This window comes from Mercenaria mercenaria, chromosome 8, assembly GCF_021730395.1.
Source record: "Mercenaria mercenaria strain notata chromosome 8, MADL_Memer_1, whole genome shotgun sequence".
Lineage (NCBI taxonomy): Eukaryota > Metazoa > Mollusca > Bivalvia > Venerida > Veneridae > Mercenaria > Mercenaria mercenaria.
The window spans coordinates 46,025,696-46,047,606 of record NC_069368.1 but is presented as its reverse complement, the minus strand read 5'-3'; the positions used below and the strand labels follow the sequence as shown (position 1 = coordinate 46,047,606).

The 21,911-nt window shown below is 34.6% G+C and overlaps 1 protein-coding gene across 1 annotated transcript in view; it reads right to left on the bottom strand.

Moving 5' to 3' along the window:
- The window catches only part of LOC123566432 (RNA polymerase II elongation factor ELL2-like), a 43,722-nt gene extending 25,229 nt beyond the window's left edge, over positions 1-18,493 (bottom strand). Inside the window, exons 1-4 of the mRNA XM_045360491.2 lie at positions 18,362-18,493; positions 9,949-9,996; positions 9,614-9,726; positions 450-575 (exon numbers count right to left, since the gene is read on the bottom strand). Coding sequence (XP_045216426.1) covers positions 450-575; positions 9,614-9,726; positions 9,949-9,996; positions 18,362-18,493 — 419 coding nt within the window. The remainder of the gene's footprint in view (positions 1-449; positions 576-9,613; positions 9,727-9,948; positions 9,997-18,361) is intronic.
- Between the last annotated feature and the right edge of the window lie 3,418 nt (positions 18,494-21,911).

The window sequence follows — 21,911 nt, the reverse complement described above, 5'->3', positions numbered from 1 at the left end:
TCCTACACAACTGGTTTTTGCTTAAGAATTAATATATTCCAAACAGATTTGTTATTGAATAAAAGCACTGTTTGGTGTTCAGATGCAAAGGATGGCACAGTCCTCGTGATATAATAATAAGCATCAGAACACCAAATGATTTCATTCCAGGACCAGTTGCTGTTCGAGAATCATTATTTTGATTCTAACATTATTATGTACATCCCTAATTACATCCACCAAATATTTGCCAGTTTTGTATGGGTTTCTTTTCCAGCAGGTCACTATAACATTTGACGCTATGATAATGAGGTACTAATTATTCTGATGTACAGAGAATTGTTGCATGACAAAACAAAATTTTCATTCTTCTTTAACAGGAAAATAAATCGGGCCATGTTAGAATATGAGCTATATACATTCTAATGATAAAATCTGGTACTGTCAAAACCACCTTCTAAATTACTTACCTAACTTTCTTGCTGTCCAACTCAGCTTTAGTTACTCTGTCTTTTGTAGCTTTGAACAACTCATTGGTGGCATGGATTTGAATTTTGTTTGTCATACTGCCCTCTAGCACAAGTTGCTTACCATTTCTGAAAATACATCAGTATTAGGTTATTAAGACTAGACTAATGGGAACTTTCTGAGCTTCTCATAAATTTCTGCAACAAAGGACTTCAAGAAAGTCAGCCTAGTAAGAAACCTCAGTTTTTGCCAATATAAATATAATACTGGTGTAATATTTCTAGCATGCATTATTACTTTAATTAAGAGGGTTATTATATGTAATTTGATCTGGTTTTATCTCACATGCAACATATCGGAGTGTGTCACTCTGATTTCCTTATACTAAATAAAGACAACTATCTCTTATAATGAATTGGAAAAAAGCAAATTCAATGAATTGGTATCCTCCCGCCGAAAGGGTTTGTGGTGAGGAATGGCAGAAAAATATATCCAGCAAAAATTTAAGGATGTTACTAAGAAGCAAATAATTTCATTTAATTTAGTCGAAATCAATTTAACAGAAAATGAATGTTTTGTGTGTATATAATAAATGTATGTTATGTTGATCCTGACTAATGAAATTATTTTGAATGGAATATGTTTACTGTAATAAGCTTAGCTTTTAGAATGGAGTTATTTGAAATGTGAGCTTGAAGTGTAACTAGAACAAAATATTGTCTTCGAGTAGTTTGGCACCAAGTGTTGCGATTTAACATGAACATTTGAACTTAAAAGATCAGATGTCCTTAAGAGAGCACAATCAAGTAAGATACCTTGAACATGGCTGGCGGTGGGGTGCGTGTGAATGTTGAAGGTTACTACATCTAAGAAGCCAAAACTGCTTTTTAACTCTTACCCTGCTAAATTTCTAAAATGAACTTGTCCATCTTTTAATTTGAGCAGTACCATTTATTATTCAAAGGGGTGTTCAATGAAAATTTACTGGGTTAAACTTTGATAATATTTACAGCAAATTGCATGTTGATTTTTACACTAGATTTGCTTGAAAATAAATCAATTATTTTATCATTCAAAATTGTGTGCATTTTCTTTTTCATTGCATAGCAATGCAGTCATGTTTAAAACTAATATTTTAATTTCTTTAAAATTCTTTCATTGTTAGGTGACAATTTAGAAACAGACCAATAGAAAAGTAGCCTTCTTTCATGACAATATTACAAAGAAACAGTTGCGTGACAGGAATATATTACATAATAAGATATAAAAAAAAAACATCAATTTTGCAGCTATGTAACATCAGGTGAATATTTAGCCTATTTTTCACAATTAATGGGATATAGACACACTCAACAATACCTGGAGTCCTGGTATTTTTGTTAGTTACCTTATATTTACTTGTAAAAATATTTTTGGTCTCATTCTGAAAAATTAAAATTTTTTAGAAGACTCTCAGTGTGTGTATGTGTGTGTGTGTGTGGGTTGGAGGGTGGGGGGGGCGGCGGCATTTAATGCAATGCGGCCAGATAAGATTTACAGGCATTCTTCAATTGCCATGCAACAAATTTTGTTTTTTAAAATATATACGCATCTGAAAATATTTATGCGAATGTTACAATTTGCGGCCAATCAAGCTAAGGCCACACCAAATTGAAAAGTTGTTCATCGGATTTTTTTCTGAAAAAATTGAGGCGGCGAGCAAAAAAATAATTTAAATATTTTTTTTGGTTTTTGAGAAAATCAGGAGCGAGCGAAGAGCGAAGAAATATATTTGTCTTCATTCAGCTCTCGACTGACTAATAAAAACCTTAAAATAGAATGTATTGCCCTTTTAAATTAAACAGTAAGTCCCCAGGGATTGAGAAAATCTGACCTGCAGACGCACAACAACGCAAACTCGTGAAAAAAGGTAAAAACATTGGCATACAGTACACTGTAATCAAATAATGTATGCTTTTGTAAATGCTGTTAGAAAATATGTAATAAACAACTATGCATAACCTTAAACCATACTTATCACATACATATGTGACTTGAATATCTACTGCTATGAAAATGTAGCATTTTAGCTGACTTTACAAAGTTTATAACATTTGTTTAATACATCAAATATCTCTGTAAGTGTTACCAGACCTATTAAAGCTTTTGATTTGAAACTTAGAATAGTTATTTACTGTCAAAGACTACACCAGGAGAAACAATACTCTTAACAGGGCTCTCGCGAGTGGGCGACTTGAGCGAAATAGGCGCTCTAGAACTTTAAACTTCGCTCAAATCTAACCTCAAGCGAAATGCAAGTCGCCCGATTTTCTTTGATTTCCGCACTCGCTAATTACTGCTACCCGGACCGTTGACAATTTGCACGGTGTCATAAATGAATACACAAACACACGCCGGTAGCATAATTTAAGCTCCGCCTACCTCAGGTACTTGCGAGATTTTCCCGAAAAGTGTGAAAGCGAATCAAATTATCCGGTACACCAGAGTCTATTGTGTTAAGCCAATCAGTGCCGCATTTATGTCTTTGACACTTCGCGTTAATTGTCAACATGTTCGAGTGCAAAAAAAAAACAACAACACAATGTTTTATTAAAGAAACTGCTGATTAACCATGCGATTAATTGGAAAATGGTACACAAATATTTGTTATCTATGATAAAAGAACGACATGTAATGTATTAACTACGTTAAATTGACTTCCATTGATGAATTTATTTGAATTTATGTATTTCTAGTTTACACATTTTACTTTCAGTTTTATAATTCGAGTGAGATACTGACATTCCTCGGTGAATAACTCGGTGCAAAGAGCTATAAAAATAAATACACTTCTACTTCTTTGCTCGGTGTTAATAATAAACACTTCATATAAGATATAACCAAAATTCGGCAGGTTACATTTACAGCATCGGCTTGAATTTTGAAAACTACTTTTTTTCAGAATTTTGTAACGAAAGGATTACCACTGTATTGGAAATGATCTAACTAAGAAAATGAATGATCACATCAATGTTTTTTATCAAGAAACAAGAAAATTTACAGCCACCTTTCGAATCACTCAACATCATATTGCGGTAGAAAAAGTCTTCCCACTTCTCCCTAAAGTCTCCCCACTTCTCCCTAAATCAGCTTGAGGGAGAAGTGACTTCTCCCAAAAATTTGGACCTAGCTAGACCCCTGTCTTAAGTCTGAATCTAGACAGAGTTGTGTCCCTTTTTAACATAGAATATTTTTATTCAAGTTTTATATAATGACCAATAGCTCTGTTACTTTCAAAGCTTCTGACTATTATGCCTTTTTTACTGGCAAAGCTCCGATTCAGAAAAGTCGAGTATGATGTCTTATTTCTAACTTTAAACTTTCATAACATATTGAATTTGTTGAAACAATGTCTCAATTAAGGTCTGAAATGGAGATTAACATGTATTAACATTAGTCTACTAAATGATTGGAAAATTTGAAAATCGAAACTGGTCTGAAAACTCACAATGTAAATTCCTTACCCCACCAACTTTCGTATGCAAATGCTGATGATTTGGACAGGAAAAACAGAAAACTGATAAGTGACATGCATCAATAAGTATTTACCCTTACCAAAATAATGGAGATTGATGTTATCAAATGAATTAGTATGTTTTTCTCCATCCAGTTTTCAAAGAAATAAATCGGTTTTTACAGCATGTAATTTGGTAAACATTCGAAGAAAATGGCGTAACTGCATAAAGGGGAAATAATTTAATGCAACTAAATATAGGTGTAATGATCTTTTATAGACGATGTGTGCGTAGTATGTATTTATTTTTATTAAAATCCATTTGAGAACAATCTGGGACTGGAATTATAAGCATTTATACACTTTTACGTCCGTAAAAAGTAGCGCACCAAAAAATTTTAGACTGATTTTTTTCAATGGGGCGAGCGCAAGCAAAAAACAAAAAAAAATATTTTTTTTGTGTTTCTGAAAATATACAAGCAGCAAATCCGATGAATAACTTTTTAATTTGGTGAGGCCTAAGCAATGGTTAGTTGCATCATAAATTGCATGTCCCAAACAAATTTGAAATCCTAAAAATATGAGAAATCAAACTGTGCAATGGCAGTCAATGAGTTTCCCTTTTAAGTATTGTCTTTCCTTTTAAATATTATCAGAATTTTAAAAAATTTCCATGTTAACTTTTTGAAACAATGAACATATTGTACTTATGTTGAGGTCAATATTTATTACTTTCACGCAGGTCAATAAATAGAGGATTTTCCTTTGTTTCAGTGTAAGATTGAAATATCTTTCATTTCAATAAGTGAACGCCACAATGTCATGCAATATTTTCACAAGTGGCATAGCCACAAGTGAAAACATAAGATATGGTGGTTGTGTTCATTCATGAGTGAAAGACATTTTGATCATATAATTGTGTAACACAAACAAATTTTCTTTTAATTTCATGTTTTGACTAAATTTACCAATTTTAGAGATTCTTACTGGTCAGTGAAAAACATACTATTAATTTGATACTTTTCACTGAGAAAATACCAGACACATTTTACTCTAATATTTCGATAATTCACTGAAAAACATGTAATAAATCTACATATTGTAACATTCTCTGACCAAGATGTTATACGAATCAAATGTTTCGTCACCCTATATTATCAACCCTAGAGCGTTAATTCATAGTGCGTTTTGGTACGAAACGTTTATTCATAGCGTGTCGAGGTACAAATCATTTAAATGATATCCTAATTTGTTTTGGAATAAATATATAAATGTAAGTTTTAGATACCTATCTTTTTACACCCATATATTCATATTCAATAATTAAACATTCTGATTTGCAAAGTATTTAAAAAATTCACAATTAAGGGGGAAAAATTCACAATTTTGAGAAAAACGACGCTAATTTTCACATTTTTTCTGGTACCGGACCCAGTCACAATTTTGAGAAAAAAATCACTGAACTTATCCAACAGAATATAAAATTTTAATGTTATTAAAGTTAAGTCCTGTACATTTAATACATCAGAAGTGACATTGTAACAACATGCATCAAGAAAACTTAAAATAATGCCTGAACATAAATGTTGCCAGGGAATTTAATATATCCTGTAAACAATCATCATTACTGTCTCTGTCAACATTAATTTCGACAATTAATAGATGTAGATGTAAAATAATTCAAAATAATATTTAAACTTTTTTGTTTTGGGCTTAACAACATTTTTCAATATTTAAATCCCTGCTCCGCGGCTATTCATATTCTTTTGTGTGTATGCAACCCATGATTACAATAGGTTACAGTTAACGGCCATGTGCCACACTTTAGCACGCAAAACCACAGGTACTAATAAACTTTGATAGTGTGGCAGTTGACCTCAATACAACCATCACTGTTTATTTTCCAATACAGGTAAACCCAGTAATTGTTTTTACAACAGATGTGTGACGGATTATCTTTGAACACCCCTGGACTTATTGGACTCAACTGCCACATTATCAAAGCTTATTAGTATTTCATATAGAATTTTATATAAAATAGACTCTATTTTGACAGGCGTCACTGTTCATAGTCGGGATTTTCATGCTTTTTTAGCGACAATTCAAGGTTAAAAGGTAGGATGGGAGCAGGGCTTTAAACATAAAACAAGTAGCAAGGCAAGGACTCTAACTGATATGCTAGGAACTTTGAAAAATTAATTTTAAAGCACACAGACCTATACATTTTATATGGCTACATGATCAGAAATTATAGATAAATCTGCAACAGTAACTATGAAAAGCTTCATTTAAAGTTACTACATATGCCATAATAAACAGTACACTGTGAAGATTGACCGAAATACCAATATTTTTAAATTGTTCCAACAATAAGTCAAGAACAGAACCCTGTTTTTTATTGGCTGAATTTCTTTTGAATACAATGATACTTTGAAAAAAAAAAAGGTCAAGTAAAATTCTACATTGCAGAATATTTATACTACCTTAAAGGCTCATAATGCCTTCTGTTTAAAATGTGGCTGACACTTTTTTCCATTATGAACATAAAATATATAATGAACATAAATATATCAACTTTTTCCATTATGAACATAAAATATATAATGAACATAAATATATCAACTTTTTCCGTTATGAACATAAAATATATCATGAACATAAATATATCAATTTTGTGTTAAATCCTATTTACCATAATTGTTTTCTCTAATATTTGTCAAAGGTTTGAATACTGATGACCAAAGTAGAATGTATTATTGAATCTATTGTTTTTTATTACCTCCCTTTATGACTCTAGCTGTGAAAGTTCATGTGCAGTATTGAAAGTATTATGCATAACATCTATTTGGACAGCTGTTTCGACATCTGTTTTTAACATAAAATTTAAAGCCTTATGGAACTTTAAGATTTACACACACTTTTAAAACACTTAAATATATTAGATGTTTCTAATATTTGGATATTATATCTAATCTACAATATATAAGTAAACTATTTCCTTGAAATGTCATTTCCTGGACTATCAGACCAGGAAATTTACATAAAATGTCACTGGTGTTCCCATGAATGCAAGAAGTGTTATCAATTTGTCAACTCTAGGATATACTAAATACAATCAAGTTACTTCACAGCTGTCATAACAATAGGAAGTGTTAGACTATGACATTCAAAATTTATGAAGGCATGAAAGGGCAAACTTATAAATATAAACATAACAATGACCAGAATTGGTGAAAATCTTGTTTTAACCCTTACCTGATAAATTTCTATAATGAACTTGTACATCTTTCAATTTGGACAGTACCATTAACTGTTAAAATGGATGCATACCAAAAAGATACTGAATGAATGGCGAACAGTGCAGGTCATGATCAGCCTGTCATCATGATCATTAACCATTTACTGAACAGACAGCTAAATCCCCTCCACTGTTATGGATAGTGAAAGTGTTGATATAATTATGTGGAAGCATTGACATTGTCAAGTATATTTTAATTGTATAGTCCATGTATGACAACATCAATACCTTAAAGTTGTGACCTTGACCTTGAGCCTGCATGGCTGACTCGCGGGTTTTGCAAACCATCTCAATAAAACACTTGACCAAAGTTTCAAGAAAAACCTTTTAAGTGGTTAAGCAGAAAAGAAGGGAACAGGAAATTGGAGGCTCAAACATGAGTTCTGCACATTGTCTTGATAAGGGAAATATTAAAGCCAAGTCATTAAAATCCTTCAAGGGGTTTAGGAGATACAGAGTGGACATAAAATGGAAGGCTCAAACCTTTGACCTTGAGTTGTGACTTAGACCTTGAGCCAACATAGCTGACTCATGAGTTCTGCTCATCGTCTTGACGAGATGATCATTAACCAGGTTTCATGAAAATCCTTAAGGAGTTTAGGAGATATAGAGTGAACACAAAATGGAAGGCTCAAACCTTTGACCTAGAGTTGTGACCTTGACCTTGAGCTGACATGGCTGAATCATAAGTTCTGCACATCATCTTATTGAAGTGATCATTTGACCCAAGTTTCATGAAAATCCTTCAAAGGGTTTAGGAGATACAGAGTGGACAAAAAATGGAAGGCTCAAACCTTTGACATTGAGTTGTGGCTTTGACCGGACATGGCTGACTCATGAGTTCTGCACATTGTCTTGATGAAGTGATCATTTCACCCAAGTTTCATGAAAATCCCTCTAGGGGTTTAAGTTATATGGTGCAGAAAACTGGTACGGATGGACAGACGGAGACCACTTCTATAACCCCCACCACTTGTGGCGGGGGAATTAATAATTTGAATATTCTACAAACTTGCAATTTTTTGCAAAAACTTTGAACCAACAAATTTAAACTCATGGATACAGTCAAAATTAAGCTACTGTTAGTACTACATATATATATATATATATCTTAGAGTAGTTGGTTAAAAATGAGGCGTATTGATTTGAACAGTATCATGCCAGAGATAAAAGGGGAATGTACAGCAAGTGCTAAACAAAATCACATGTTTTGTTCAGGTGAATAGTGACATCAAACTAGTAGCAGAGATAAGATATTTCAAAACATTGAAGGCAGGACATCGGTCAACTCAGGACATGACCCCACTGGTGAGAGAAAGTGGATACATAATCAACAATAGCCTTTAATAACAATATCATGGCGAACAATTGCAGATAATTAATGCCTCTATTTTCTATATCTAAATCTGTCACCTGTTCAAACAGTTTTTGATAAATGAAAATATTAATTCTGCATAAAATGGCAAGATTTGTGCTGAACTGATCTTTTATGGAAGGGCCACAACTCTGCATCTACAAGTTCAACCTGGCCTAGCATCAAACTTTACCAAGATCTTGGCTTTTAAGTCTGAGTTAACACTTTGTTTTTAGTCTGTCCATACCTATCATATCTTCTGACTTGTTTTAATGACTGAAGTAAATCATAAATGTAATAACATTCCATCATTGCAATAGATTTGCACTAAAATATGTCAATCATTTATGAAAAATGGCACAAATGTGAATATTTAATTTACCACACCCTCTGTATCTCATTAGCTGCACATTCAATTATTTCTCTTTCAGTTTGATTTACAATGAGTGGATTATACTGGATATCTTCTAAGATATGACTCCTGGTCAGTACTCAAGATTTCCTGAGATTTCCTTTGAACTCACATATTTGAAAGAGTGATGCTACACCATAGCACTTATACCAAAATCCATTACAATCATACTGTATAGCCTCCCACCACTCTCCTGCCCCCTGCATACACAGCTTTTTTTCTTCATCACCACTCCCACCAATCCCCCTTGAATCAAGGTTGTGTATTACATATTTATATAGATCCAATACCAGAAAAAAATTATGTAAAATTGTCTGTTATTACGGATTAGGCCACTACCAGTACTTACATGTAATATATGCTTCTGGTGATAAAATTTTCCTAAGCAGATGTGAGGTTAAGAGCATTAGGCATGATCATTCAGCCTGTTGTGCGGTCCTGTGGCTGACCCATTCCCAGCGGAAGAACTCCTCCCCACCACCCCCTCCCTAGATTTAAGACTGAAATTGGGATGCATATTACACATGGCCATGCAATATACAACAGATAGCATGGCAGATGTCCTATATAAAATAGTTACACGTGTTATGCACTGAAAAAAATTCTCACCTTGTATTCGGCTGACAGACTGCATCAAAACTTCCATTTGGATCACCCTGCATTGCCGAGAGGGAGAAATGAAATGTTCTCAAACTGTCCCCTCCCTCCGGAATCTGAATGCTCTGAAACAAACAATGAAATAAACCATAGCACTCATTTATCACCAGTTTACTTAATTGCATGCCTATGTGTCTAAGCATTTTAACTCTACGTATCTCTCAAATTAAAGAAAATGTTTCACTTAAATATCAACTTTGTGAACAAACATCTGCAGGACAAATTTATACATTATTACCAAACATTATTTTAAAGTTAAAACAAAAAGAAAAAGAGTGGCAACATACCCCTTGATTTCCTTGGAACTGTATACATGGTTTCTGTGTAGGTAAGGGCTGAAATGAGAAAAAATGAACACATTAAAAACCTCTGGGTGAAAATACAAAGTATGTAAGAATTGTTTGTTTGTTTGTTTTGGGTTTAACGCCGTTTTTCAACAGTATTTCAGTCATGTAACGGCGGGCAGTTAACCTAACCAGTGTTCCTGGATTCTGTACCAGTACAAACCTGTTCTCCGTAAGTAACATGTAAGAACTGAGCTTCGAAAAGGGCTTTTTAATAATGCTACCAGAAATTTGAGAAAATCAGAAAGCACTTGTGAAAATGGTTTCTGTAAATAAAGTATTTCTATATCAGCAGGAAACAACAATGTCTAACCACAAAATAAGGGGGTCTCCTGGAAACCAGCTTTTTCTAATATTGCAAAGCTAAGACTAAATTCTCCATCTGGTTTAAAAATGAATTTCTACATAAAAAAATACTAAATACGCATATTAAACAGCAGAAAACATTTCAAATTCAAAAGTTTTCTCTGTCAGAACATCTGTTCATATAATTATTTCAAATTACTGTGCAATCACGACAAGCATAAATGAGCCGTGCCATGAGAAAACCAACATAGTGGGTTTGCGACCAGCATGGATCCAGACCAGCCTGCGCATCCGCGCAGTCTGGTCAGGATCCATGCTGTTCGCTTTAAAGCCTATTGGAATTGGAGAAACTGTTAGCGAACAGCATGGATCCTGACCAGACTGCGCGGATGCGCAGGCTGGTCTGGATCCATGCTGGTCGCAAACCCACTATGTTGGTTTTCTCATGGCACGGCTCAAATATTTAATTTGAAACACAGCATTTTAGCATTCGTAATTTGAGCACATGCATATGCTCACAGAAAATACCAGACAGATTACTAAATTAACATCAAAATTAAGTACGAAGTCTTTTCAAAGGATATCTTCTAAAATAATGCTAGATTTTGAATGTGGATATACAGTACAATACAGGAAACATTATCTTACTGCATTTAACCCTTACCCTGCTAGATTTCTATAATGAACTTGTCCATCTTTCAAATTGAACAGTACCATTAACTGTTAAAATTTAAGGGGTGCTTTTGTAACCAAACAGATACTGACTGAATGGCGAACAGTGCAGATCTTGATCAGACTACACTGTTCGCAAAGGCAGAATCAATCGTGTCCAGCATGGTAAGATTTTATTTAACCCCCTGTTATTATTATGTAGCCTGGATTACTGCAAGTATATTATTACTATGATAAGAGTTGTATCTTAGTAGAGTGACTCAGTGGGACCACCACTGATTTTGTACTTCTGGTTACCTCTCTGCTTCAGTGAATTTCTATAAAATGGCACTTTAATACAGTATTTGAGCTGTTTAACCCCTCAAAACAATTTCTTTCAAATCATGCAGTTTTCCCCCTAAAAGTGACTTTATATCTGGACATTTGTTCTCCTTGTCAAAATGCTGAGCTAAAGTTTGCTCGAAATGATAGGCACATGTCTCTTTCCTCTTCATGAAACACCCCAGAAGGAACTTGAATTTTACGTCTGGGGTCAATAGATATAATGTTCTATCAAAACTTTATTCCTTATTTTATTGAATATTTAAAAATTCATTCATGCGGGTTTAATCTGACATGTTTAAAGTTACAACGGCCATTTCTGTCCTCTTTCATTGCTGAACACTGTATACAAACACATGAAAATGTTCACATTAAGATATGATTCTGAAATAAAACACAGTTGCCACAGGCTTACCTCAGCCTTAAGCAAAAGACTTTACTGTCAATCTTCACAATTTTCATTTACCTATACATGGAACTTCATTCTCAACAGAAAATTTCAACAAGGCCAAAATTAAAAATATGTTTGTTTGCTGTCTCCCTACCTACCCGCTTAAAATGCTGCGCCCCAAAAGTTTTTATTGTACAATGCTGGATTTTTTTTTAAACTGCGATATGACAAGTGCCTATAATTATATTTCAAGTAAGCAAAATAATGAGTAAGAAAGTTTAAATTGGATTATTAAATTTCATCCATTTAATATACAACAAATACTGATTAATCTTATTTTTACAGAAGAAATATTCTGTAAGAAAAGATCATGTATCCTGGTAAAAGTATAACCCCACCAAAAATAAAAAGGAATTGCCTACCTACCTACCCAACTTTAAAAAGTAGGGTCGGAAGACAGCAAACTTAGACCTTTTTTAAATGTAGCCCAAAAAGAGACTAAGTTTAATTTGTTTGATTTCCAATATATGGAAAACACAAATTATATGGCAGGATATGCCAATATTTTTATAAACCGAGAAAGCGTTTTTCAATATGACAGTATAAAGCAAAAATATTTATTCAAAAATCTAAATGTAATTGCAAGCAAAACTTTTTCAACTGTACCCAAGTTCAAATGCATACACCTGGACAGGGTATTTAGTTTGACATTAAATTTTTTTCAGGAACCATATTTCATAAAAGCTTTACCCCTTAATCGTTTCGCTGAAATAAACTTCTTTCTTTAGAAATGTCAAATAATTTCCTGTCAAACTAACTTTTTAGATTAAGATAAAATCATGCTACTTCTAGTATGAATTTTTCACATTTTGTTAAGTTTCAATCTGATTTGTTTTGTCTTGTTTTGTTCGGGGTTAAAAGTCGCACCAACACAATGTAGGTCCCCGCTTTGATGGTCGAGTAAGACTCTTGGCATTGTTTTGGTATGAGCTGGATCATGGTTTAATAGAACCATAGATCTTCCGCAGGCCACATTGCGGGCTATTTCACTGAAGAATTCTACACCCCAGGTGAGGTTGAACATATACATGTAATCCGTCAGGGGCAAGTGATACAAAGTCTGCAACCTTCACCACTCGGCCATGCAGTCTTCCAAAGTTAATGACAGTCCCCCAAACTTTATATGTAATTCACTGTTAACTTAATTTGTTTCCCTACTCCGAATAATCAATGGGCTTAGTATCCCATTATATTTGTGACACTTTAACCCTTACCCTGCCAAATTTCTAAAATGGACTGGTCCATCATTCAATTTGGGCAATTCCATTTATTATTCGAAGGGGTGTTCACTGAAAATTTCCTGACTGAATAGCGAACAGTGCAGACTATGATCAGCCTGCGCAGATGTACAGGATGATCTTGGTCTGCACTGGTTGCAAAGGCAGAATCACTTGCCGCTAGCAGGCAAAGGTTAAAGAAATCTTACACATCAAATTCAGACATCTGATTTTACATGTGAATAAGGACCAGTAAAATGAAAACAATTCCTCCAACAAAATATATTACAATGACATACTGTGGTAAAATATGACAATGCACTACTGACAGCTTGGCTAGGCTGTAGAACAATAAGAAACACTGAATTAATTATGGTGAAGTATCATAAACAGGACGTAACAGATCTATACTGATAATTATAAAAGCAACACAATAATTTGATTTCATTTTTATCTCCTTGTATTGTTTCACATGTACGAAAAAAAGAATTCTACTAATTTTGTAGATTAGTACAATGTATTAGAATAAAGCCTTTTTCACTATAACAAAATGATGCAGCATTAACTTGTATAACATGGGTGAACTAGTACAACAAGAGCTGTCGGAGGACAGCAACGCTCGACTATTCAACAGCCTTGTCAATTGAATGAATACAAAAGTTGAAAAAGGGGCATAATTTTGTAAAATGCAAAGTAGAGGTATTGAACCTCTGTACTGCATGTCATATCATGACAGTGAACAAGTGTGTGAAGTTTCAATCCTTTCCAATTTGTGGATACTGAGATACCAGCTTACATACAAAAACTTAACAAAAAACTGCTAAGTCAAAGGGGCATAATTTTGTAAAAATGCCAAGTAGAGTTATGGGACCTTGACAGTGCATGTTAGATCATGACAGTGAACAAGTGTGTGAAGTTTCAATCCATTCCAATTAGTGGATACTGAGATATCAGATTACATACAAAAATTTAACCAAAAACTGCTAAGTCGAAAAAGGGGCATAATTTTGAAAAAAAAGAGAGTAGAGTTATGGGACTTGCTTAGTGCATGTCAGATCATGATAGTGAACAAGTATGTGAAGTTTCAATCCATTCCCATTAGTAAGTACTGAGATACCAGCTTACATACAAAACCTTAACCAAAAATTTCTAAGTCGAAAAAGGGGCATAATTTTGTAAAAAAGCAAAATAGAGTTATGGAACCTGTGCAATGTAGATCAGTTCATCACAGTGAATAAGTGTGTGAAGTTTCAATCCATTCCCACAAGTGGTTACTGAGTTACCAGCTTACATACAAAACCTTAACCAAAAATTTCTAAGTCGAAAAAGGGGCATAATTTTGTAAAAAAAACAAAATAGAGTTATGGAACCTGTGCAATGTAAGTCAGTTTGTCACAGTGAATAAGTGTGTGAAGTTTTAATCCATTCCCACAAGTGGTTACTGAGATACCAGCTTACATACAAAACCTTAACCAAAATCGGGACGCGGACGCAGACGCCGACGCCGACGCATGGGCGAGTGCAATAGCTCACTATTCTATGAATAGTCGAGCTAAAAACCAACGCTTGATTATACTAACCATTTTAACCCTTAGCCTGCTAAATTTCTAAAATGGACTGGTCCATCATTCAATTTGGGCAATACCATTTATTATTCAACTTAATTTGCTCCCCTGCTCCAAATAGTCAATGGGCTTAGCATCCCATTATATTTGTGACACTTTAACCCTTAGCCTGCTAAATTTCTAAAATGGACTGGTCCATCATTCAATTTGGGCAATACCATTTATTATTCAAAGGGGTGTTCACTGAAAATTTACTGACTGAATAGCGAACAGTGCAGACCATGATCAGACTGCACGGATCTTGGTCTGCACTGGTCGCAAAGGCAGATACAATTGCTGCCAGCAGGCTAAAGGTTAATAAATGTGTCAGTTGAACAGTTCCATATAAATCTATTAAATATTAGTGAAATAATTACTTAACAAGCAAATATTACAGAAAGATCATTGTAGGAACAAATATATCAGTAATAAACAGAGTTGTCAAAGGAGACAGCGTGCTCCCTTTTTCGATACAGGATAGTGAAACTGGGCACATCTGAAGAAGCCAGAGTTGTCACTGGAGTGTTTAATGACTCCAATGTGGATAATGAGGATATAATTATTGGACAGTAGTTTGAATCAAGTCCACTTGATAATATGGAGATAGAGTTAAAGTGTATCAAAACCTTAACATGAAATTTTAAGTAAAAAAGGGGGGGTATAATTCATTACACACTGGTGCCAGAGTTACAGCCCTTGAGTCATATGATGTGGGTGATAATGTGTTACAATTATTGTAAAATGTTTGAATCGTAATAATTGGGATATACCTGGTAGTGAAAATGCATCAAAATTAATATAAAAATCTATTAAGTAACAACAGAGCTATCCTTCTCAACCCGGCGTGGCGTCCTTTCACGTCCCCACCTGGGTTAAAGTTTTTTTACACTTTCTCTTTTTTCTCTCCTTATCTTTGTAATTACTTCATGGACTTGTTTCAAACTTAAAGTAGTTATTCCTCATCATCACCCACATCATATGGCACAAGGGCCATAACTCTCACATTAATTATCATGAATTATCCCCCCTTTTTACTTAGAATTTCAGGTTAAAGTTTTGATGCACTTTCACTCTATCTTAATTATTACTAAATGGATTTGATTCAAACTGGAAGTAGTTGTTCCACATCATATGACACAAGGTCCATAACTCTGGTACCAGTATTTAATGAATTATCCCCCACTTTTACTTAGAATTTCAGGTTAAAGTTTTGGTGCACTTTCACTCTATCTCAGTTATTATTAAATGGATTTGATTCAAACTGAAAATAGTTGTTCCACCTTATCACCCACATCATATGGCACAAGGTGCATAACTCCAATTTTTCATGAATTAAGCCCCCTTTTACTTAGAAATTAAGGTTAATTTTGATGCATTTTCACTATATCTTAGTTATTACTAAATGGATTTGATTCAAACCTGAAGTAGTTGTTCCACATCATCACCCACATCATATGACACAAGGTAGTACTACATAATTCTTGCACCAATATTTTATGAATTATGCCCCATTTTGGCTTAGAATTATACTTATTTAGTGTTTTGATACACTTTATCTTTATCTCTCTTGTAACTTAGTATTTTGACACAGACTCAAACTATTGTGCAATATCTTCATCCACCATTGGAGTCATTAAACACTCCACTGACACCTCCAGCTTCCTCAGATGTGCCCAGTTTCACTATCCAACATCGACACAGTCGAGTGTGTTGTCTCCTGTGACAGCTCTTATTTCTCCTGGTGTAGACTTTGATAGTAAATATCTATTTCAAATTCCAAGTCAATAGCTTTGATGGTAACAGAGGCATTAATTTTGACTTTATTAAAAACAATATCCAATGGCGACGCTGACTCAAGTGTAATAGCTTTACTTTTTCTTCGAAAAGTCAAGCTAAAAAGGGGACAAAATTCATGAAAAATTGGTGACAGAGTTACTGACCTTGTGTCATATGATGTGGTTGATCATGTGGCTTGTAGGGATAATGCATGTATTTTGTGTTATAACCTCTGCAGAATCCCGAGGGATTGGTTGGTGCCAGTGCCCAGTAGGGCGAGGGTACCAACGTTTCCCCAAAGGGATTCTGAAGATGTTACAACACAGAATGAACACACGTTAAAGCTATTCTAGCATAAAATGCTTAAAAAAACTCATCAACGAATAAAATATCCCTCAAGGTCTTTAATTTTCCATGAAATGGACGGAAACGTCTGCGTTGTTTTTTCACGTTCCTTTTGAATTAACTAGGTACTGGACTTGCTGCTATAGGCCACTGATTCCAATAAGGAAGTAGCTAGGGGTCCAGTAACCAGACCTCTACCAAAAGTCAACAAGACAATATTGCTTGAGCTCTGGTAATCAATAAACATGTTCTCTTATGTACTGTATTACTGCTGTGTATGGTATTTGCCGAGAAAAGCTATGATTAATCGATATAAATTTGCTGTTATACAGCTTTTTGTAACTGCTTCATTGAAAATTATGATGTTTGTTTTGTATGAACAGCAAAAGGAAAGACGCCAAAGTTGTGATAACACAGCTTGGTGATAATGGGCTGCTATTTTTGAGAACTTCCACTATAGTCAGGGAGAATGTCCCTTAGTCTTAGATGACATCGCAGTTGTTCAGTCTGGTGAACAGAATGGCTGGGAAGCTGATTTTAATGTTAAATGTAACAAATTGCGTGCAATTTACAATGTAACCTTGTTTACAAATGGAATGGAAATTCAAAACTCTGTGTCTTGAGTTCGGGCTAGCCACTGCCTTCAAATAAGGAAGTGGCTAGGGGTCCGGTAAAAGGACCTCTAGACAACCCATACAGGGCAGGCTAGAGGTCTGGTAATCAATATGAATACTGAGAACGCTATTCATTCTCACTTGGGTTTGATACATATTGAATATGATATTTTAACAGCGATTTCTGGTAGTCATCGTTATCTATTTACTCAAGCAGTACAACAAATTCAACAATTCATGAGCACAATCTATTGTCTTAAATTGGGAAGAAAACATTCAGTTTATTTTTTCATATTCATCAGTCCTGAGAAACACAAGAAAAACAATAAAACTTTCGATTACAGTGTACAAATTACTATTAATTATTTGTCGCACTTGCGATCATATTTTTTCTGGGATTTCAGAGTTATAAATACTTCTATTTCTATGTATTCAAAACAACGAGAAAATACTAAAACATTTTTTTAAATCATCTCCCATTTTTAAAGATAAAATGTAGTCTCCTAGCTCTTTGTAAATACCATTCTCAGTATTCATTTTGATTACTGGACCTCTAACCTGCCCTGTACAGGTTGTCTAGAGGTCCGGTAACCAGACCCCTAGCCACTACCTCCAAATAAACCAAGCTGGTAAAAAAAGGAGGCATAGATCTCAATAACCCGATTAAAAACTGTTTGAAAATACAGACATACTGTCAGACTATCTATCACATTATGTGCAGTACCTTATTTAGTTGAATACCAATTCTTTAAAAGGTATTCAGGTTTTGACATATGTCCAAAATAATTTGGCTGCCCAAGACTGACAGACAGACTCGGCATATGTGAAGGTTTAAAATATAATTCTGAAGAAGAATTGAATTATTTGACATAATAATACTAAAAACACATTCAACTAAATATACGTAAACACAGAAACAGCATATCATATACGAAGTAAGCATCTCCATATAAGGTTTTCAAGTCGAGAAAATTGCAGTGCTTGCAAAAACAAGACAGACAGCACGTTTTCTCAAAAAGCTTTAAATTTGTCAGTGAAAAATACCTGTACCTTTCTCCGTAAATATTCCTCTATAATTCTTAATGAGGTATCTGTCAATTTAACTTGAACTACAGTTCTATTTGAAGCAGAAATTGAATTTGAAGAGAGACCATATTGAAACCCTTCTTCCAGTGCAGCCATTTTGGGTCTAACTTACTGCATATAAGGGACCATTTCAATATAAAAATTTGAACGTAAACGGTATATATAAATATTCGATAGAAAAGAAGTAATTCTATGCAAATACTATTGAAGCATATAAAATAACTTTCCCCATCATTTATTTACATAAATAAATCCCGATTAGATAAAAATTATCAAGAATGTAAAAATAATAGTTTGAGATCACCCCTTATCATATTTCCGGTTACCGGGAACCAGCAACAAACCCAGCTGTTCAATGGAAGATTACTCAAGTAAACACAATTATTAAGATCAACAAAGTTACTCCCCTTCTTACACCAATTTTTACGTCTATTTTTTTTTTAATATTACGCAATCACGCCTGTCGTTAACAACGTGTAGGCCTACGGGGGATAGTACCCTCTTTTGGAGTGATAAGTGAAGGAAAAGTATTAAAACACTACTGCGAAAATTCCTAGTAGAACGTGAAGTAACAACAGATTGCATGTTAAAGTAAAAGTGGTAAAAACACCCATTGCTAAGACAGCCAGTGCTTAAGACGGCAATGTAACAACGCAGACCATTCCAGAGAATTGTGGCATAGGGGAAAAAAGAGAGTGCCAAACATTAATTTAGTGTAATCTGTAGCTGAAAAAAGTAGAAATGAATTCTGGCGGTCTCAGGCTCAGTCTCTGAAGATGAATATCCAAGGTAGGTCCAATTAATGTATAGGGTTTTAACTAATTCTTGTAATATTCAGTTTGTTATGTTATACATTTATTTGAAAAAAAATGTCAACAACGCTGTTAGTAGTGGTCAGACTCTGCTATTGATTTTTCCAAACGTTGTAAGAAATTACTGTAGGACCCCCTCAAAACATTCATTGACACACGAGGTGTCATTTCTACAGTCAAATAGCCTTTGAATTCATGATATGAGCCGTGCCATGAGAAAACCAACATAGTGGGTTTGCGACCAGCATGGATCCAGACCAGCCTGCGCATCCGCCGTCTGGTCAGGCTCCATGCTGTTTGCTTTTAAAGCCTATTGGAATTGGGAAAACTGTTAGCGAACAGCATGGATCCTGACCAGACTGCGCGGAAAGCGCAGCTGGTCTGGATCCATGCTGGTCGCAAAACCCACCATGTTTGGGTTTTTCCATGGCACGGCTCAATTATATATGGGATTATCCGATCCATTTTTTTTTAATTTTCATTCAAAGACAACCAGACAACTACTTTCAACTGTGCGTGGAATTTAGTGATGAAAATCCCACTAGTACTTACTGTACTAAATTGCAAATTTCAGAATCAAACATATAGCCATGCAGCTTACAAATTGCACCACAAACAACGTATAATTTTAGATTTTACAGATATTTTCACCATCCAAGACGACATATTTTGAACAAGTCAGCTTATGTTTCATTGAATCTAACGTGTTTTATACCTTTTTTCAACCAATCCAAAACAGCTATGAAAAAACAATATTTGACCTAGTACATTACATTTGGTGGCATTACGCATATAACTTCGGAATATGTCCCTACAGGTCTAGCTGTTTGCAGAAATTATATCAAACGGTTATTTTTTATGATGTCATGGAAACTTACATCTTGCATGTTTTGCCCATGTCCGTACGTCTGTCATTCCGATTGTCAATGTATCTGTCATTTTTATCGTGGATATCTTTAAAAGTATTTGACCTAGAGTCATCAAACATCATAGGATTGCTACTCAGGATGTTAAGTTTTGCACATTGGATTTTGTTTGGAATTTCACACAGAAAGACCAGAGTTATGACCCGGGCCTTGACAGTTAAAATGTGCATAAAGGGCCAAAAAGTTTGTGACGCATGTCTCTCAACAAGTATTTGATCCAGGGTCACGAAAGATTATATGATTGTTACATAGCGTAACTCAAACAGCATTTGATCGAGAGTCTTGGGCCATTAAAGGATTGTTATTTAGCATGTGAAGTTTCGCTCCTTGGGTATCGTTTGGGATTTCATTTAGCCAGATCAGACTTACGTTTATTGATGTAGTAAAATATGCGGGGTCTAAAAAGGTTTATGCCGCATGTATCTCAAAAAGTATTTGACCTGCAGCCAGCAAAGCTTTCAGGAATATTATTCAGCAAGTTCTGCACCTATGAAATTATTTGTTATTTCACTCTACAAAACAAGAGTTATGGCCCTTAATTTAATAAAAACTATGCAGACAGGGCCTAAAAGTTCGTGTTTATGGTCATTGACTGAGATATTACTATAAAACCGTCAGAGATGCTAGGTGAAGTTGAAAGAAGTAATAGGCAGGTCATGTGAGCGATGACCCACTCGTTTTTCACCATATTCAGTCCAAATTTGAAACTTCATCATCAGTATGTAGGTAGATGGCAGCATGAACAGAAGTAACAAATTTGATCGACTGTGACTCAATGCAGACTTGGAGCGCCGGTATAAATTACAGACTCCGGTATATACTGGATTAACTAAATTGAACGAAAAATATCTTAAATATATATATTTTGTAACCATGGTGATGCTAACCCTAACCTTTAGTCAGTATATTATGCATATTATACACTAAATGCGTGCGGACATGCAAAAATATGCACATTTTTGCCGTGAGCTTCAATTGATAATCACTTTCGGGCATGCGCAGAAGACCGCTCCAAGTCTGCAATGAGTTACATCGAATTTGATCTAGTACATTATACATCAGCTGATTTTCATGTCTGTTAAGGCTAAATACACGTGGTTGATAAACAAATTAATTATTTTGACTAGGTTTGTTAGTGACCTTCCACAGGATAGGCGGGGTCAGTTTGAATAATATGGGGCGAGGCGATACCCCCCCCCCATCCACCCGCCCTCCCTTCCCCATTCCATTTATCTTACTGACCCCTTATTATTATTTTTTTTAATTCAAGGAAATATGTGTGGTCAGTTGTTATACTGACCCTCCATATTTTAGTGTAGGGGCTACTAACAACGCAGAAAATGTTTTATTAAAGGCAAATAATACACTGGTAATTTATATGACAGGTTATAAAGATGGGAACGACTAATCTTCCAGTGTCAGTGTCATGTTGCTTGGAATTATTATTTTAAGGTCCTTCCTAATTGGTGTTTCACGATTTATGCCTTAAGTTTTACTTTCTAATTATATAATAATAATAATGATTATATATTATCACGAATTGTCAAGCCAGTCGGATTTATCAAACACTTGGTGCTCTTGATAGATGGGTATCATAAATAATGGAAAAGCGCCAGTTTTTGGACCATATCATTAGGCTACCAATGCCGTGGGTGTACTGATATATTTTACTTTCCCTTATATATCATCTCGACGATCATGCTTGTAAATTTCTTTTAATCAAATATCTTCTGTCATGCAATTTTGTAATATAACATCGGAAGAAAGAGCAAAGTG